The 17,433-nt window shown below is 40.7% G+C and overlaps 1 protein-coding gene across 2 annotated transcripts; it reads left to right on the plus strand.

Annotated features, from left to right (window-relative positions):
• The first annotated feature begins 5,205 nt into the window (after positions 1-5,205).
• khdrbs1a (KH domain containing, RNA binding, signal transduction associated 1a) lies at positions 5,206-17,009 on the plus strand. 2 transcript variants are annotated; one of them, XR_009655002.1, is made up of 11 exons: positions 5,206-5,509; positions 7,616-7,737; positions 7,895-8,011; positions 8,356-8,502; positions 12,107-12,246; positions 12,379-12,616; positions 12,970-13,043; positions 13,164-13,222; positions 14,450-14,599; positions 16,469-16,526; positions 16,631-17,009. XR_009655002.1 is itself a non-coding variant. In XM_060925300.1 (9 exons), exons 1-9 carry the CDS (start codon positions 5,350-5,352, stop codon positions 14,554-14,556), a joined length of 1,164 nt encoding a protein of 387 aa, XP_060781283.1. In that variant the 5' UTR covers positions 5,206-5,349; the 3' UTR covers positions 14,557-15,333. The 2 variants fall into 2 exon arrangements, 1 of the variants encoding a protein (XP_060781283.1); XM_060925300.1 differs by lacking the exons at positions 16,469-16,526; positions 16,631-17,009 and having other exon boundaries at positions 14,450-15,333.
• The last annotated feature ends 424 nt before the right edge of the window (positions 17,010-17,433 follow it).

The following is a 17,433-nucleotide window of genomic DNA, read 5'->3' on the forward strand; positions in this document are numbered from 1 at the left end:
ATGAAACAATTTGGCTGTCCTACTACTAGGCAACTACTTGCCTACTGCTAATACTAGGCCTATTGTAGTAGTAGTAGTAATAATGATATTTGCCTATTGAAAGGTGATCAGGTAAAAAATCTAAACAGCCCTGTTGAAGCCGCAGCAAGATCTATGCTATTAAGCCTTTTGTAGGTTAAACAGGCTTCGGCAGACAACGTCCTGGAAAGGCTGTGTTTTTCTTTGGTTTGATTAGCCTACGATTTAATCTTTAAACATTATGGTTTCAGCAGTTCGCTTAAACATTGGAGGCTGGAGAGTCGGGCTGCAAGATTTCCCGACACTTGTTTAAGATGCCAAACTTCATAGTAAGGAGAAAATAATTCCACAGTATTTAGTGCCTCGTCAGTCTCAAAAATTAATAGTGAAGGAGCAACGCGAATTAAGTCCCAAAAAAAACATCTCGTAGGCCTATATTTTACATTTTCAAAAAAGTCCGGAATTGGAAGTCAGTCAGTGGAGTGTAATGAAGTGTCTCATTCACTAAGCACAAAAGGTCAGAAAACAGTGGAAGCGAATACGCTGAAGCTCAAAATTCAGGAAAGTGGCTCCGGTGTCGCAAGTGCACAAGAACAGTTATTTGAAAGTTAACCTGATGAATTTGTGCGTGCGCGTGCGATTCCATGAAGAACCGGGACAATTGGCATTCGGTGAAAGATTCACACCTATGACTCATTATATTCGCGTGCGCCCTCTCGCCCACTGCTGCTTCGTTTTTCCGATTTACACGAGTGTCTGAAGATGGAGTTTTCAGAAATCTCCACTCTGCCCCGAGTTTGCGAAAATAGCTGTTTTCAGTGACTGAAACCTCCGTATACAGTACCAGTCAAAAGTTTGGAAACACCTTCAAATTCAATGTTTTTATTTTTAATTTTTTTTCCTACATTGAATACTGAAGTCATCCAGACTATGCAGCAACACGTAAGGAATCATTTAGTAAACTTTAAAATGTTAATCAAACCAAAATATGTTCTAGATTTTAGATTCTTAAAGTAAGCACCTTTTGCTTTGATTACAGCTTTGCACACACTTGACATTCTCTCAGGCTACATCCACACGACAACGGCAACGAGATTTTATTAAAAAAAATATCGCGTCCACATGGGCAACGGATCAGTAAAATATCAGGTACAGGGGGCGTTGTGGCTCAGCTGGATAAGGCGCCATGCCATAAATCCGGGGACCCGGGGTCGATTCCGGCCCGAGGTCATTTCCCGATCTGTCTCTCTCTCCTGCTCATTTCCTGTCTGTACACTGTCCTATCCAATAATAAAGGTGAAAAAAGCCAAAAAAAAATCTTTAAATATATATATCAGGTACATATGGCAACGCTTGCTGAAAATGATGCAATACACATGCCACACCTCTATGTGCGCTGTAAGACGGTCCCATCAGAGACACCAGAACAATAGAAGAAGTAGGACGCATGCGCATAAACCCCTTCTTCTACCCGGTGTGAAGCACTGTCAGGAACAAACACACAACAAGAAGAAGATGGCTGCAACTACGCGAGGAAATCGTGCCTTCTGTGTGTACAAATTAGTGTGCATAGTTTTATATAACTTAATTTTCTTATTGTGTGTGAACATTTTGAAAAGCATTTTTATATAATTTATATAACTTTTTATATTGTGTGTGGACATTTTGAAAAGCAGTCTTATCCAATAAAAAAATAAATTCAAGAAATGGTTCAGTTACTTGTTTATTTAAAAGAAAAGCTGTATACAAAAGTGAATGCAATGCAGTGGTTCATACAAAACAGCGAGAGTGCTGCTTGCTCTAGTCATGTGGTTGTGACATCATCGTAAACAAATCCGTTCTACTCATCCAGACGACTTCGCAACGGCGCCTTTGCCAGATTTTTCCACTCTGGAACCCGTTCTCAAAAAATATCGTTTTGGGGCACCCAAAACGCCGGTGCCGTGTGGACGCCAGGCAGAAACGATAAACAATTTTATCAGATTCACCTGAATCCGTTGCCGTGTGGACAGGGCCTCAGTTGAGTAGTTCTTGGCATAATATGGATTAGAACAGTACTCAAATAGGGCCATTCACTGTATACCAACTCTACCTCTTCACAACACAACTGATGGTCTCAAACACATTAAGAGGTCAAGAAATTAACTCTTGACAAGGCACAGCTGTAAACTGAAAGCCATTCCAGGTGACTACCTCGTAAAGCTGACTGAGAAAATGCCAAGATGTGCAAAGCTGTCATCTAAGCAAAAGGTGCCTACTTTGAAGAATCTAAAATATAAAACATATTCTAGTTTGATTAACACTTTTTTTTGTTTACCAAATAATTCCATAGATATTTCTTCATAATGTCGATGACTAGTATTAATCTACAATTCAGAAAATTTTAAAATAATGAAAAACCACTGAATTAAAGGCGTTTCCAAACTTTTGACTGGTACTGTAGGTGTGAATGAGAGGTGCAAACGAATAAATAAATATGCGTCTTTTTTATCCGGCTACATGTAGGCTATCACTGCGCAAAGCCTCTAATGTTGAAATGGTAGTAATATTTGTTAAAATAATAGTAGGCTAATTTCCACATTAATTGGTAAAATGGCACAAGGGATGTGATGGGGAGATGGCCGTTTTATAAGGGGGATGATTTGAGATTTTTATTTCAGAAGGGGGATGCCTTCCCCCACATCCACCTGACATAGGCCCTTCGATTTCCATCACTAGAATGCGTCAAATTACTTTCGGTTTTGCCAGCATGGACGCGCTTCTTTTAAATGAAGGCACAGATGTGTCAGACATCGACAAAACGGTAAAGAATAAGTGGAGATGGGCTTGGCGAAATGAAATGGGCGATAATGGCAAGCTCCTGCTGCTGTGCCAAGGAAAAAGAAACAAAAACAGGCATCAGGTGTTGCCAAACTAGATGCCTTTGGCTTCACTGCGAAGAAGCAGAAAAAGTGAACTTTACTTTTCTTGTTTCCTGGCTTTATTTCAACAGATTTTCTTATTTTTCTTTCTGTTCCACTCTTTTGAAAGCATGGTTCAAGTTCGACTGCACTTGTACTTTTCTCTTAACCACTGTTGTGCATTACTAAAGTATTGTTGAAATAAATTTGCACTTTGCACTGAAAACTTGATGTTTCATCATTTATAGCCAGTAATGACAATGGTAAAGTCTTGCCTTAGCTTTAGTCATTGTTAAAATTACGTAAATGTACTATAAGTAGGGGCCGAGGGGATAATGGACAACACGGCGTTTAAAATTTGACGCATCGCTGACGTGGTAGGGGCCAACGACATGGAGCTTTTTTTTTCAGTCAGATGATTTTTTTTTTTGCTTTAACCCATGGCTCTCCCAGCTGAGTGTGCCTGACTCCACCTGCAAGTGGATCACTGACTTCCTGTCTGACAGGAAGTAGCATGTGAAGCTGGGGAAACACGTCTCTGACTCCCGAACCATCGGCACCGGATCCCCGCCAAGGCTGCATCCTCTCTCTCTCCTCTCCTCTTCTCCCTTTACACCAACAGCTGCACCTCCAGTCATCAGTCTATCAAGCTCCTAAAGTTCACAGACGACACCACCCTCCCCGGACTCATCTCTGATGAGGATGAGTGGGAGATTGACCATCAGGTGTCCTGGTGCAGGCAGAACAATTTGTAGCTTAATGCTCTGAAGACAGTGGAGATGATTGTAGACTTCAGGAGGAGCTCTGCCACACCCTCCCTCCTCCATCACCCTGTTTGACTCCCCAGTGTGGAGTATTTCTGCTTCCTGGGCACTACAATCACCCAGGACCTCAAGTGGTGAGACGAATACCTGCTCTCTCACCAAGAAAGCACAGTAGAGGATGTACTTCCTGTATCAGTTAAATAAGTTTGATCTCTTCAGGACCTGTATGAGTCCGGGACCCTGAAGAGAGCAGAAAGGATTGTGGTCGACTCCTCACCCCGGACACAAACGTTTTGAGTCACTCCCCTCTGGTAGGAAGTTGCGGTCCATTAGAACCAAAACCTCACGCCATAAGGTTAGCTTTTTTCCCCACTGCAGCTGACTCAGCAATAAGACCCGAGGCCCCACTGACTCTAACTTCACACTTTCAATCTGTGACATAAACGCACTTCCTCTCTGACATTTCATGGTCATGTCATGCATCTAAATTCTGTGAAATTTCATTGCACACCCTGTACAGCGGCGGTACGGTGGTGTAGTGGTTAGCGCTGTCGCCTCACAGCAAGAAGGTCCGGGTTTGAGCCCTGTGGCCGGCGAGGGCCTTTCCGTGTGGAGTTTGCATGTTCTCCTCGTGTCCGCGTGGGTTTCCTCCGGGTGCTCCGGTTTCCCCCACAGTCCAAAGACATGCAGGTTAGGTTAACTGGTGACTCTAAATTGACCGGAGGTGTGAATATGAGTGTGAATGGTTGTCTGTGTCTATGTGTCAGCCCTGTGATGACCTGGCGACTTGTCCAGGGTGTACCCCGCCTTTCGCCCGTAGTCAGCTGGGATAGGCTCCAGCTTGCCCGCGACCCTGTAGGACAGGATAAAGCGGCTAGAGATAATGAGATGAGATGACCCTGTGCAGCTTGGTTATTTGTTTAACCCATTGCACATATTCTCCTCTTCTCACACATTCATGTCATTACTCGTCTTCATCTTCATCACGTGACCTGTTTTTGCACATTCCGGGACATACTGTACAACTTGGACTCCAAAACAGCCCATGCACAGACCCCTTAAATCGGTCCACTTTTCACATTTGTACACTTCAGATTATTATTATTATTATTATTATTATTATTATTATTATTATTATTATTATATTCAGATAACTACTTTTGTCTTTTTTTAATTCTTATATTTTAACTGTTCAATCACCAAAGCAAATTTCTTCTATATGAGAACGGACTTGGCAATAAACTCAGTTCTAAATCTGATTCTGAAGAATAATCCCGTTCCTTTTTTTGAAAAAAAAAAAAAAAGGAACAGAATTATTCTTCAGACTCGTACATTTCCTTTTCGAACATGCTTTCCTGTTCCGGTGTTCGGTTGACGCACAATAGCGATAAAATCCCGCCTCCTAAGCACATGATTGGCTATTAGAATAAAATTTATCCAATCATAGAGCTACCTTTTTTTGAAGCTGTTCTTAAACCAATCTTCGGACTGTAGGCGGGGCTTCCTTGAATACGGGTCTACAACGACTGCTTCGACGGAACCACCATCTTTGTTGAAGAGGCTGCTTAAAGCTCCGTATCACACGGTTACTGCTTCTTTACTCCAGAGCTCTGAAGCTATTGTGAAATTATTCGCAGTCATTTGTTGAGAATTAGGATCTCGGCTCTATGGATGCTAACCGTAACAACAATAACAAAGGGAAGAAAGCTAATAACAATCCCAACAACCCGAACATGGAGAGCGAGAGTAAATATCTGCCCGAGCTGCTGGCGGAGAAGGACAGCCTGGACGCGTCGTTCACTCACGCCATGAAACTGCTCACCGCAGGTCGGAAAATTTTATATATATATATATATATATATGTATGTATGTATGTATGTATGTATATGTGTATATATGTATGTATGTGTGTTTGTTTATTATACGCGCTTAATGTTGGTTTGTTTGTGCTAATTGAGTTTATCAGCCTTGTATTTGCTGCGCTGCTGCTAAGTAAATGCTAACAACGTGGGAACGGCGTGCTAACGCTAGCTAGGCTAGCTAGCTAACAAAGCAGAGCTTAGCTTTAGCGAGGTCTGAGCTCTGCTCGAACAAAGAGATGCGGGAAATAAAGCAAGTGAAATGTCTTGGGACGACTTCTTTTTTTTTTTTTTCTTTGACGGTTGTGTAAATTTTTCTCGAACGCAAACCCTTTGTAGAATTTTTTTTCATGATTAATGGAGGACTAGCCCGCCAGCTCTTTCTTCTCGTTTTCCTGCACGTGCGCAACCTTTTAAAGATGCCCTAAAGGATTTTTGAAGTGTCTTAATTGTACAACTAATATGTAGAATATGTTTTAAAAAATTATGATCAAGTCATAATTTCAGGACAGAAGTCTTCTACGGCTGAGAAACCCCATTTGGAAAACTGATTTTCCGGCCCGGAATGGTGTTTGTGTTTGGATGGGCCTCCTGTTAGTTATTTCGCGCTTTGTGAGCATGGCCGGGGTTGAGGACGGGTTACAGTTGCACACCAGATGAAGCAAGAGAAACTGATGCGTTCCTTTGAACATGCAAGTGTGTGGGGGGTAGAGGCGATTAATAAGACATGGACTTTGATTCGTATGAATTTTATCTAAGGATGTGCAAAGGCTCTTGCCTAGACACTTTTTTTTTTGCACGAGTTTATTATAAGAGTATTCATGCACACAGATGAACAACAGTACACAGCTTTCCGATGTTTTTGGCCCCATCTTCATGTGTTTCAGGCCCATGTTTAAATGTGAATAAAATTGCTCAAACATGTCTGATCATTCTAGATTTAAGTGTGTATATAAAATTCAAAAAAAAAGTTTTAATCTAGAATGATCAGACGTGTTTGGATTTTTTTTTTTTTAAACTTGAAGTTTTTGGTTTATGTAAACCTATCTTAAAGTAGTTGAAGAAGCACTGGTTAACACTCTCCCAGCAAGAAGGTTCTGGGATCGAGCCCAGTGGCTGACACGGGGCCCTTTGTGTGTAGTTTGCATGGGTTTCCTCTGGGTGTTCCAGTTTCCCCCACGTGGTGGCGGCCTTGGGCTGAAGTGTCCTTGAGCGAGGCATCTAACCCCCAGCTGCTCCCCGGGCCCTGTTCTAAAAACCATTATGTTCTGCTGTGTTGCACTCTTGCACTTTGTGTATTATAGGTTGTAGTCCTGTGATGTTTAATGTAGCCTCATGGTCCTGGAGAAACGTTTCATTTTACCTGTGTACTCTACCAACTGTATGTGGTTGAAGTGACGACAGAACCTTAACCTCATGGCTGCGAGCTATACAATTTCTGATCCTTAACACAATACAAACTGATAATTTTGCCTTCTAGGACACCAATTTATGATCAGACGTGGTTCAATTCAATGATTGGGCACTGGGGGAGTAAACTACCAGGGGGTTAAACCACTGTAAACCCAGTGCAAGTCACAAGACTCTTAAGTCCATCACTGACTGTAACTGCTTCCATGTAGTTTATTTTTCTTCCAAGATGCGAAACTTCAGTGAGTGTGTGCGCAACAGCTAAGTTTAGCTCAAGAATTGATCGACAATCATCCAGGCTTCTTTGGTGACTGCTGTGTGTTTGAGTTACAGATTTCTGGTGCATAACTGTGCGTTTTATTGACTGTAATGTGTAACTGTGGCTTAGATATGTCATGACGTGATGCCCGAGTTTCATTGAGAATGTGGTGTACAATCAGTGGCACTTGGGTGGAGTGTGTTGTTTTTAAGTGTCACGAATACAGTAAATAATGATTAATAAAAGCATGTTCGTACTAGTTAGGACCTAATGCCCGGACTTGAATTAAGATGTCAATCCCACTTTATAAAGTGTTTTAAATAGAACTTTTTTTTTTTTAAACCCAGTACCCTGAATCCCTGTTTGTAAGTGCGATTGTTAACCTGTTTTTGCACACTGTTTTAGAGATCGAAAGGATTCAGAAAGGTGAGCCGAAAAAAGATGGCGAGACTTACCTGGACCTTTTCACTGCCAAAAATGTGCGGGTGAAAGAACGAGTGCTCATTCCTGTCAAACAGTACCCTCGGGTGAGTGGATGGAAATGTATTAGCTCCATGGAAAACAGAGTTTTGGTTTATAAAATAAACTATTTTTTCTGGCTTAGAATCTTAACCATTCATGACTGTCTTGATGCTTTGGCTGGAGTTCTTCCTGATTTTATATATATATATTTTTTTTAATCAGTTCAACTTTGTGGGGAAGATTCTTGGACCCCAGGGTAGCACCATCAAAAGATTGCAGGAGGAAACTGGAGCAAAGATTTCAGTCCTGGGCAAGGGCTCCATGAGGGACAAGAACAAGGTAAAAACTACCTCCTGGGTCTTTAATCTTCATGAATGAGTTTTAAATTTGTGTATTCCAGTTGCGATACTAAGCTGCCCTTGAAACCTGATTAATCCAGCTGTGTAAGCTTGGCGTGAGCCTCCAGGTGAGCATATGATCCCATTTTCTTTCTCAGGTATCAGCCATGAACACCAGAAACTGTAGATGGCAGACTTGGTCTTCAGTTTCCCATCTTGTTTCATTTCAGCCACTAGGTGGCAGTGTTTAGTTGCAATGTGTTCATATGTTGCCGGTTATGCTTATGGAAGATGATGCAGGTAGTTTAGAAGATTTGAAATGATTTTTTTTTTTTTTTATTTCAGGAGGAAGAGCTGAGGAAGGGAGGGGAGCCCAAATACGCTCACCTGTCTATGGAGCTGCATGTGTACATTGAAGTATTTGCACCCATCCCTGAATGCTACCTGCGTATGGCTCATGCTATGGACGAGGTCAAGAAGTTCCTCGTGCCTGTAAGTCATTTTTGCAGCAGTACGATTTACGGTTTGTTCACAAGGAGACCTTTTTAGATTTTTCTCTTAAGGGTGGAGAAGTTAAACAAAACACTTCATGCAGGCCTTTCAATTACGTAATTTGGGTTACACCCGGTTTCTGAATTTGTGCTTTTTCTGTCATGGTACAGGGTAATTTGGGCTTTTCTGTACACGCAAAGTGCTGTTTTCCCGTGAGTATAACTTGCGATCTCACGATCGAGAGGCGGACACGCTAATCACTAGGCCAACTCATGGTCCTAAAGGGCTCCCTCATGGCCTTGAGTCGGTTTTCCTTTCTTTTGAAGGGAACAAGCTGTAGGGTTCCTGTGCAGGCTGGAAAAGTAATGTCATTTGGTTTGTCATTTCTAGGGCTAGACAAGTATGGAAAAATTTCTGTTTTCAGATTATGTCCCTGTTTTTCTAAAATTGAACCGAAATGTTCCAACCAGTGCGAGCATGATGTTGAATTTAAGTAAGGCAAGACTTGCGCGTGATATGTCTGAGATGATTTCTCTGGCATCTGCCCTTTTTTTCAGAGACCTGGCAAGTTTTGCTAGTGTTGTGGGCTTGCCCCTAAGATATGAATGCTGGCAGATAGTGTCAATGTTGGAAATTGGCACTCACAACCCACCAAACGCAGGTGATTTTGCTCAACCTACCAGCCGCAGTGGTGGGTAAACAAAAGTAGCACACGGACAGAGAGAATGCAATTGTAACAGAACTATGTGTGACGTTCCACAACGCAGATTGAATTGCGAGTCTACTTGTTCCACGAGGACACAATCCTCGTTAAAGTGTGAGTGAAACAAGAAGCTTCTGATTCGGTGTGGCAACCGCTGCGTAGAACGCTAACTACCGACTGATTAGAGAATTACCTCAGGTCAAGCACCCTGGGCGATAAATTGATTAATTCGAATTTACAGTTAAGGACGATGTGTTTTTATGAAAATTGTTTTTCTCTCAGTTTTAACTTCCGCCACCAACGCTCCCCTCTGTGCATGTGCAGGACGGATTGGGCAGCAGGGACGGATCGGGCACTGACACTATAGCCTTCCTCCCGCCTGCTTGCCATAGACACACACAAACATGGCAGTGATTGGGGAAAAGCTGCAACTCGTCTAAGAAAGGAGCAACTTTCTCTGTGATCTGGAATTGGTTCGGTTTTGCAGTGTTAGACGCAGACCAAACAAGTCCTCGTTGTAAGGTGTGTTTTGAAAACGGTTGCTTCCAAAGGAAGCAGCACGACGAATTTATTCCGATCCTTTAAACAGAAGCCTGCAGCGGAGTGGGAGAAGTGCTGCTCCCAGCGGAATGAATGCCGCAGCACGAGCACACCATCCAAAGTAAAGCAAGCAACCGTCCTGGGCACATTTTTGAACTGTGTGTCTTATGATAAGAATGGGGTGTGGTGGAAGGCGGTCACAGATGCTATCGCTATGTTCTCATCTACAAGTTTGTTTTTTGGCTTCTTTTTGGTTTCTGGTTGCACTTTAACCCCAAAGGGGAAATTTAAGTGAAAACAAAATAAAGGTAAACTTGTTTTGAATCATTTCTTTGTCATCTGTAGTTTGATTTTTAGTAGGGGGGGAATCTATGAAAATCTTTTTTTTTTTTTTTGTGAAAATCAGGGGTTTTTTTTGGGGGGGGGGGGGGCCATATTGCCCAGCTCTAGCTAGTATTGCAGCAAGCAGGTAGTTATGTCATAGGGGTTAAGAGTTCTGAAGAGAAACTCCCATGAGACAGGCCAAAGAAGGGAGGGTCAAAAAAACATTTAATGGGCAGTGGAGAAAAGTAAATAGTGGAAAGTTCTGTGAAATGGTTTGTGGTCGGGGAGGGTTTTTTTTTTTTTTATTTTATTTTATTTTTTTTATTTGTCCAACTTAAATTTAACTTCCATCAGTCCACAGTTGTGGGGGTGTGCATATGAGAGAGAGAGAAATGTCAGTTTACCTCAAGCTTAAATATTTAACTCGTGAAATAAAATGGCCTGTTTACCTAAATCACGTTTGAATATTGTAGCTCTTACTGTGCATGTTTTTTCACATGCAGTTACACACTTTTTGTTAAAACAAGTGGCTGGTTTTTAAAAATAAAATTTGAGTGGCTGATGGATTTTGGAATCTAGCAGCTATGGTGGCAGGATGATAAACTTTGTTCCCGACAGTGGTGTGTACTTGGATGCAAACGGCGCACCTTTTGGCGGATGCCGCCTTTTTCACGGCTGTCTGGGGGACTTGTGTGAATCGTGCAGATCCGATGAGTGTTTATATTTTTTTTGGGGGGGGGTTGGAGTGTCTGATTATAATTTCGTGAAAGTAAATTCTGTATTAAAATTACTAAATGAGCAAATGCTGCTACAGTCCATGAAACATAGGAAGTACAAGTATGAGAAGAAAACAGTAAATCAGAAAGCTGCACACGTAAAGCCAGTTACGTAACTCGCGTTGGACTGATGGAAATCCTTGCGCGTGAAGTGCAGCCAGCAGCAGATAATGGCGCGCAGCCAATTGGCTTTACGTGCTCGTTTTTCTGATTTACTGTTTTCTTCTCATACTTATACTTCCTATGTTTCATGGACTGTAATGGCATTTGTATATTTAGTAATTTTAATACAGAATTCACTTTGATGAAATTATAATCACACTCCAACGCCTCCCCCCCCCCCCCCCAAAAAAAAAACTTATCGGATCTGCACGATTCAGATTCACACAAGTCCCCCAGACAGCCGTGAAAAAGGCAGCATCCACCAAAAGGCGCGCTGTTGCATCCGTCTGTGTATGTGGATCTCCATGACGATGCATTTGTTTGTGTGTGAGGCGGTGTACGTTTTCGAACAGATGGTTGTCTTTACTTGGGTATGGCACACTCGCGCACGATTTCTTAGCCTGATATGTTTTATCCTCATATTTGAACGTGTGGATGTCTGTGTTACTGGCCCAGTCTTTGCAACCGGTTTCCTGTTTTTCCATCAGGGTGTTGCATGTATTTGTGATAGTGTATATGTGGTAATGACAAGAAGAGACAAAAGACAAATGGGAGTGTGTTTTTAAACTTTTTGACAGCTGATTTATGGTTCTACTCCACTTAATATTCCATGAAGCAAAGTCAGTGGACTTCTGTTCCCTTTTCTTTTGATGAGTTATACAACATTCCTCCAGTTACTGTTAGGGGTAGAAGGTATCGGTTTAGTTTTTCAGATTTACGTGGCAGAAACGGAGCAACACTGCATTGTTTTAGCATTGCGGCTTGAATAAAATGCTGTGCATTGAACTTGTTTGGGTTTTAATTGATTTCTGTGAGCTACAGGACCTTTCCACAAGGGTGCCACTAGAAATTTTGGGCCCCATGAAAGAATATATGAGCAATTACTTGCTTTTAGCAACATCCTAGCTTACATACTCGATGTAACGTATATGCTGGATTTAAAATTACTTATTATAGTTATTTGTACTGTGGCATCAAATATGGTCTGAAAAATGTCCTGTGAAGTCTGGAATTTTGAAATGGAAAATGTGTAGGAGCCCTGAAGTTGGTATCCGTCTTCTCAGTTGTACTGTAAGCACGCGTTCCGCTTTTTTTCCAGGTGGACAACATGGACGAGATGCACCAGGATCCCTTCATGGACGTCGGGTATCTGAATGGTGCTCAGGATGCACCCACTCGGGGTCGTGGTGGCCCTGGCCGGGGCCGTGGTGGCCCATCAGTTCCCATGCCCGGACCCAGGTACGGGATCTTTCTCATAACGGCACAAATTTTAGTCTTGGAAGGTCATATGAAAGCGTGTTCTCCTAGATATTAGGAAAATGCAAGCAATATCCTGCATAGTCAGTGCACTGATGTTATTTTTCCCATCAGGGGTCGCGGCATGCTCCCACGTGGTGGTGCACCTCGCGGCGGTGCCCCCAGAGGAGGCCCAGGAAGAGGTGGAGCATCTCGAGGCGCGCCCGTCGGCCGGGGAGGACATCCTTCTGGCTCCTCTAACCGCGGGGGGGCTTCAGGACGGTCTCGACCCCCTGCTGCCTCTCAGAGGATGGCACCTGCATCTGCACTCTCTCATCAGCAACATCAGGCACCAGAGTCGTACGAAGAATACGTGAGTCGCTGCATTGTTCATGCCACCTGCATTCGGTTTAATAGAACTTTGTTCATGCTGGACGTTTTTACAACCTGTGCCCGCTTTTTTTAAAGCCAAGGTGCAAAAAAAGTAGCATGTAAATAAGTAGCAAAATACAACGCGCACCCTGTGTTGTTTTTTTGGTCTACATGCATTTTGTGTGGAAAATTTTGATTTCACTGCAAAACCTTAAGTGTGTTGTGGGTGTGGCTTTTCCCTCCTGCTGTTTAATTATCGTAGTTTTCAATGTCACGCTTTCCTGAGGGCAAAGAAGTGACGTGCATGTTTAAACTATCCCTTGTTAATTGAGCAATACCTGGTTTTCTCTTTAGTCCTATGAGGAGACCTACACCGAAACTCCATACGATGCTTATGAAAGCTATTATAACCAGGCAGCACCACAGGGGTAGGTCCTGTTTACCTTACTTTGTGAAGATGGCTTATGTAATTTGGGTGTTTGAGTAGTTTGGCAGGAAAGTTGGAAAGAATCTGTCAAACTAAAATAAGTCATTTATCATTCATACAGAGAAACCGAGTACTATGACTACGGCCATGGTGAGGCTCAGGAGAGCTACGAATCGTACGGTAAGATGCCGGTGTACACGTGATGCCATGCTATTTCCTTTGCTGCTTGTTTACCATCCATTCATGTCGGTAAGGACATTGTTAATTGTTCTGGAAGAGGAAAATGAGCAACAGTCTGGGTAGGCTCCTGGCACCACATCAGAGTGGTTTAGTTTCCTGTGAACAGCAAATGTTTAATTTCTTAAGGGTTGTTTTACAATCAGGGTACGAAGTTTGTCACAGGGATCCAAAATTCAAATTGATTCAAACTGGTTCTTGTACCAGTTTTTAAGTGAAGGACAAGTTAAAGAACAGATTTCAGGAAATTTTTTTTTGACGTGTGTATGGTAGTTTTGTGTAATCTGCTATAAGATGGGAGAAACAAATGAAGTGATTCTCAGAGAGGACATTTTTTTTGACAATTCAGAATCCACTACTTCCATAGGGCTTTTAAATATAAGGCTGTAAGTTTTGTGTTAGATGTCTCTAATATTTTTGTCCCAATATCTTGACCACATTTTAGGATGAATCATTTTAGATATGTTATTTTATATTGAAAAATTAGCTGTCTCGGAGAGGACTTTTTTTTTGACACAATTGCATACTAATTTGATCAAAATAGTCTGAAAACTTACTGGCATTCAACATTAACACTTAACTAGGTTTCCAATGATATGGAACCAAATATTTGTTTTATGGTATAAAGAATGATTTAAGTGCATCCCTTTTGGAGCTACCTGTGGTCAAAAAAGCACTTTTTCTAAATGACATGAGTAATTGTGCTAAATATGACGCGCATTGCCATACATTCACCAAAAATAACGTTATCACAATTTTTTTTGTGCATGGTAAATAGAGCTATCACAGGGCTACAATAAACAACCAAGTTTATTTAGTCAAGCCTTTTTGATATTGAAGATAAGTGTTAGATGTGATTTTTAGCTTGCGTACCCCGATTGTAAAACAACCCTTATCGCAGTCCATGCCCTTTTGAGTTGTCCTTTTCTAGTTTATGGTCTAATTGGTCAGTGAGATTTTTAAATGAAAAAATGTAGATCTAAAGGGACAAATTTTGTCCACTAAAATGACGACAACTTTTTAATCTGTTTACTGAATCTCAGATCATGTTGTATGTGTATATACATGTACACTAATTTATGTAATCTTTTATTAGTGTACAAACTTAAAGAAATCCTAATCTTTGTTTTTTGAGACCCCTACATTCACTCCTTTCTTCTTCCTCTGTAGCTGAAGATGATTGGGAAGGTGCTGCGTGGGGTAGCGGCGGAGGGAAGGCTCCTTCTGCCCGCCAGAACAAAGGAAACTATCGCGAACACCCATACGGCAGATTCTGAGATGCATCACTCACTCGGGTTGCCTGGGCAACCACCTTGAATTGTAACTCCTTTTAACAGCTCAAAGTAATTTTTAGATTTTTTTTTTTATGTTAATCTCTTTTTAATGTTATTCTGGTAAAACCTTTGTAGTTACATTAAGGAATATGCTTACTTCAGAGTTTTTCTTTAGTGTTTCATCTTTGCATTGTTGGCTTGTGCAGTATGTTTGCTGATTTTTTTTTTTTTTTTTTTTCCTTTGAATATGTAATGATTGTGAGGAAAAAAAACCGTAGAAGCCTGAATTATACTACAAATAGCTTTTACGCAAAAACAAGTGTCGCTTTTGAGTATTGTGATCCCTTAAAAAAACTCAACAAAAGGCTTCAAAATGAAAGAAGGAAAGTGTTTAAAAGCCGCTGTACAAACCCAACACTAAACACCAACCTTAAACTGACAGATATAGAGCTGTTTGACAAGTTTAACAGAATCCAGAAATTTATTCTGAGGAAACAAAATGTTCAATTTCAAGCGCAGTATTTTGTTCAAAAAGGGGGGAGGAGTCAAATTCCATTGGTTAATTAATTTTTTTTTTATTAATTTTTTGTAATGGGGTTAAAAATGTGGCCAGTCTAAATTTATGTATATAAGTTACCTCTGGTTAATGTTTTTATTTTGCTGTCTCTAGTTTTGCATTTCATAAAATCACTTGTGTTCGTTGCCTAAATAGGGAACTAAACGTGTCTTTCTGGAGTGTGTCAGTCAATAAAGCGCAATCTTGTTTTCCAGCTAACACAACCTGGTATTTTTGCTTTTCTTCTAGCTTTCAGTACATAAATTGCATTTACTAACTAGCTTTTGTGACAAAAACATGCATGCAGATATAATACAACATGTACTTCGTTTGTTCAGTGAATGTAAAAATATTGTGTATAAACCGTTGTTAATTAGAATCCGATTAGCATAGCGGCTATTAAATTATTTATTCTTATTCATAGACTGTCCTGTTTTGTATCACAGTAAACATAAACCAAAAAAAAACTAACATACCAAACATCCCCCATTTTGTGTCCTGAAATGAAATGTTCCTTAATTTTTTCAGTTCAATGATTTATACACAATACAGCAAAAAAAGGGGTTACTTCTCTTGAAAGGGGACTTCCTTGAAAGCTGCACCAGCGTTCCCAGGAAGTGCTGCTGTTTCTAAAACATACTGCTCACTCCATCTTTTTCTTTTATCGAAAAGGATCGTGAGGTGAGTCCTGCCAAGTGGCCTCTAAAATAAATACCTCGTTTAAAGAAGGTAACGTATGATCAAAATTTACACTGACAGACAAGTCTCAAAAACAAAATGTAGACTTTGGTTCATTACATCAAAATGTATAAAGTGTTACTCCCCAAAAAATCATTTCCCCTCATCTTGTTGGCCAACATGACACTCGGTTAAATGTTGTGTAGTGTGAAGAAGATTGCAAACTTGCAGGCTTGCTCGACTTGCGTTGGGCTGAAAAAATAAACAACAAAAATCGGGAAGGAGGCGCTACAAAAAAGGTGGCTTAGGAAGTGCTACAAAAAAGGTAACATCTGCCCTAAATGTCCTTTTATTACTTTTCAACACCACTATTTGTTTTTTTGCTTTAAAAATATAAGGAACACGTTCAAAATCTAGATGCATCTTTCTTTTTTCATATATATATGTTAATACATGCAACTCTTGCCCTAAAATTTTTTTGAAAAATAGAATTCATTTAAAAGTAAAAGTTTTGACCAAATGAACTTATGGTTGTGTATAAAAAGAATTAGCATTTTTCCAGTCTAAAAATAGATAAAATAAAATGTAATTTAAATCGGCATGAGTTGCATAGCCTGCTTTTAAAGTTGTCGTGTTCAGTATAAAGTAGTCACTTATTTTCTGTTCTCCACCATCACACAGACGCTGATCTTGGCTGGTGGCTGGAGTGTGTCTGGGTGAAGTTGATTGCCTGGTCAAAGTAGGTTTGCTGCAAATTACTCACTTGTCCAGTGCATGTTTGGGGAAGAAAGAAACTGTTTTGTTTTTCTGAAAAGTCATTCATTTTCTTTCTCTCTCTCTCAGATCCTAAAGTGTGCCCCACAATCCGTTTCAGCCTGCCAGAAGCCTTTGTACGTTTCCATAAAAGGCCTTTTATTTGGCTCCAGCTGCATTATAAGACTTGAGCAGAATAAGTGTTTTTCTTTTGTAAGCCATGTGTCAAACTGGAACTGTGTGAGCCCTGGAAAATTATTTTGATTTTATTTTTTAAATGATGTATTGCAAGTGTGGAAAGACCAGAGATGTATTTTGGGGGTGTTAAAGTGCAAAATTTTTTTTTTTTTTTTTTTTTAGGGCTGAGGTACTTTTTTGTACAGTTTTATTAAACGCTTGAGATTTTGGCAGTGCCGTGTACTGCCTTTTATTTTATTTTTTTTAAATAAATGTCAACTATTTGTATAAATGTAGTGTTTTTTAGTTGTGATTTTGTGCAATAAGTGTGGGTGGGTTTTCCCCCCAGTAGAAAATATTTTCACATGAAATTTGTACATCGTCCTCAATAAAGGTGTGTTTTTGTTTTGTTTTTTTCCCCAGACAAATGTAGAATTTCCAGTTTTGTCCTGACACCTTACGGGCAGATTGGTTTTCTCTTTTCACTGATTTTCATTAGAAAAACGATGGAACTGAGCTTTCATTATGTTTCATCTGAATTACATAAGCACAGCTGGGTCACATCTGCTCTCTGAACAAGTGGTCTGGTTTCCAGTAGAGGGTGGTGGAGTCAATTTTCTCCTTATGTAATATTGGTTTTTAAATGTGTCTGTTCCAGTCGTCATCCAAACACTCTTCACCCCACTCCCAAGATTGCTACTATGTGGTCTGGTTTA

This window comes from Neoarius graeffei, chromosome 7, assembly GCF_027579695.1.
Source record: "Neoarius graeffei isolate fNeoGra1 chromosome 7, fNeoGra1.pri, whole genome shotgun sequence".
In the NCBI taxonomy this organism is placed as follows: domain Eukaryota; kingdom Metazoa; phylum Chordata; class Actinopteri; order Siluriformes; family Ariidae; genus Neoarius; species Neoarius graeffei.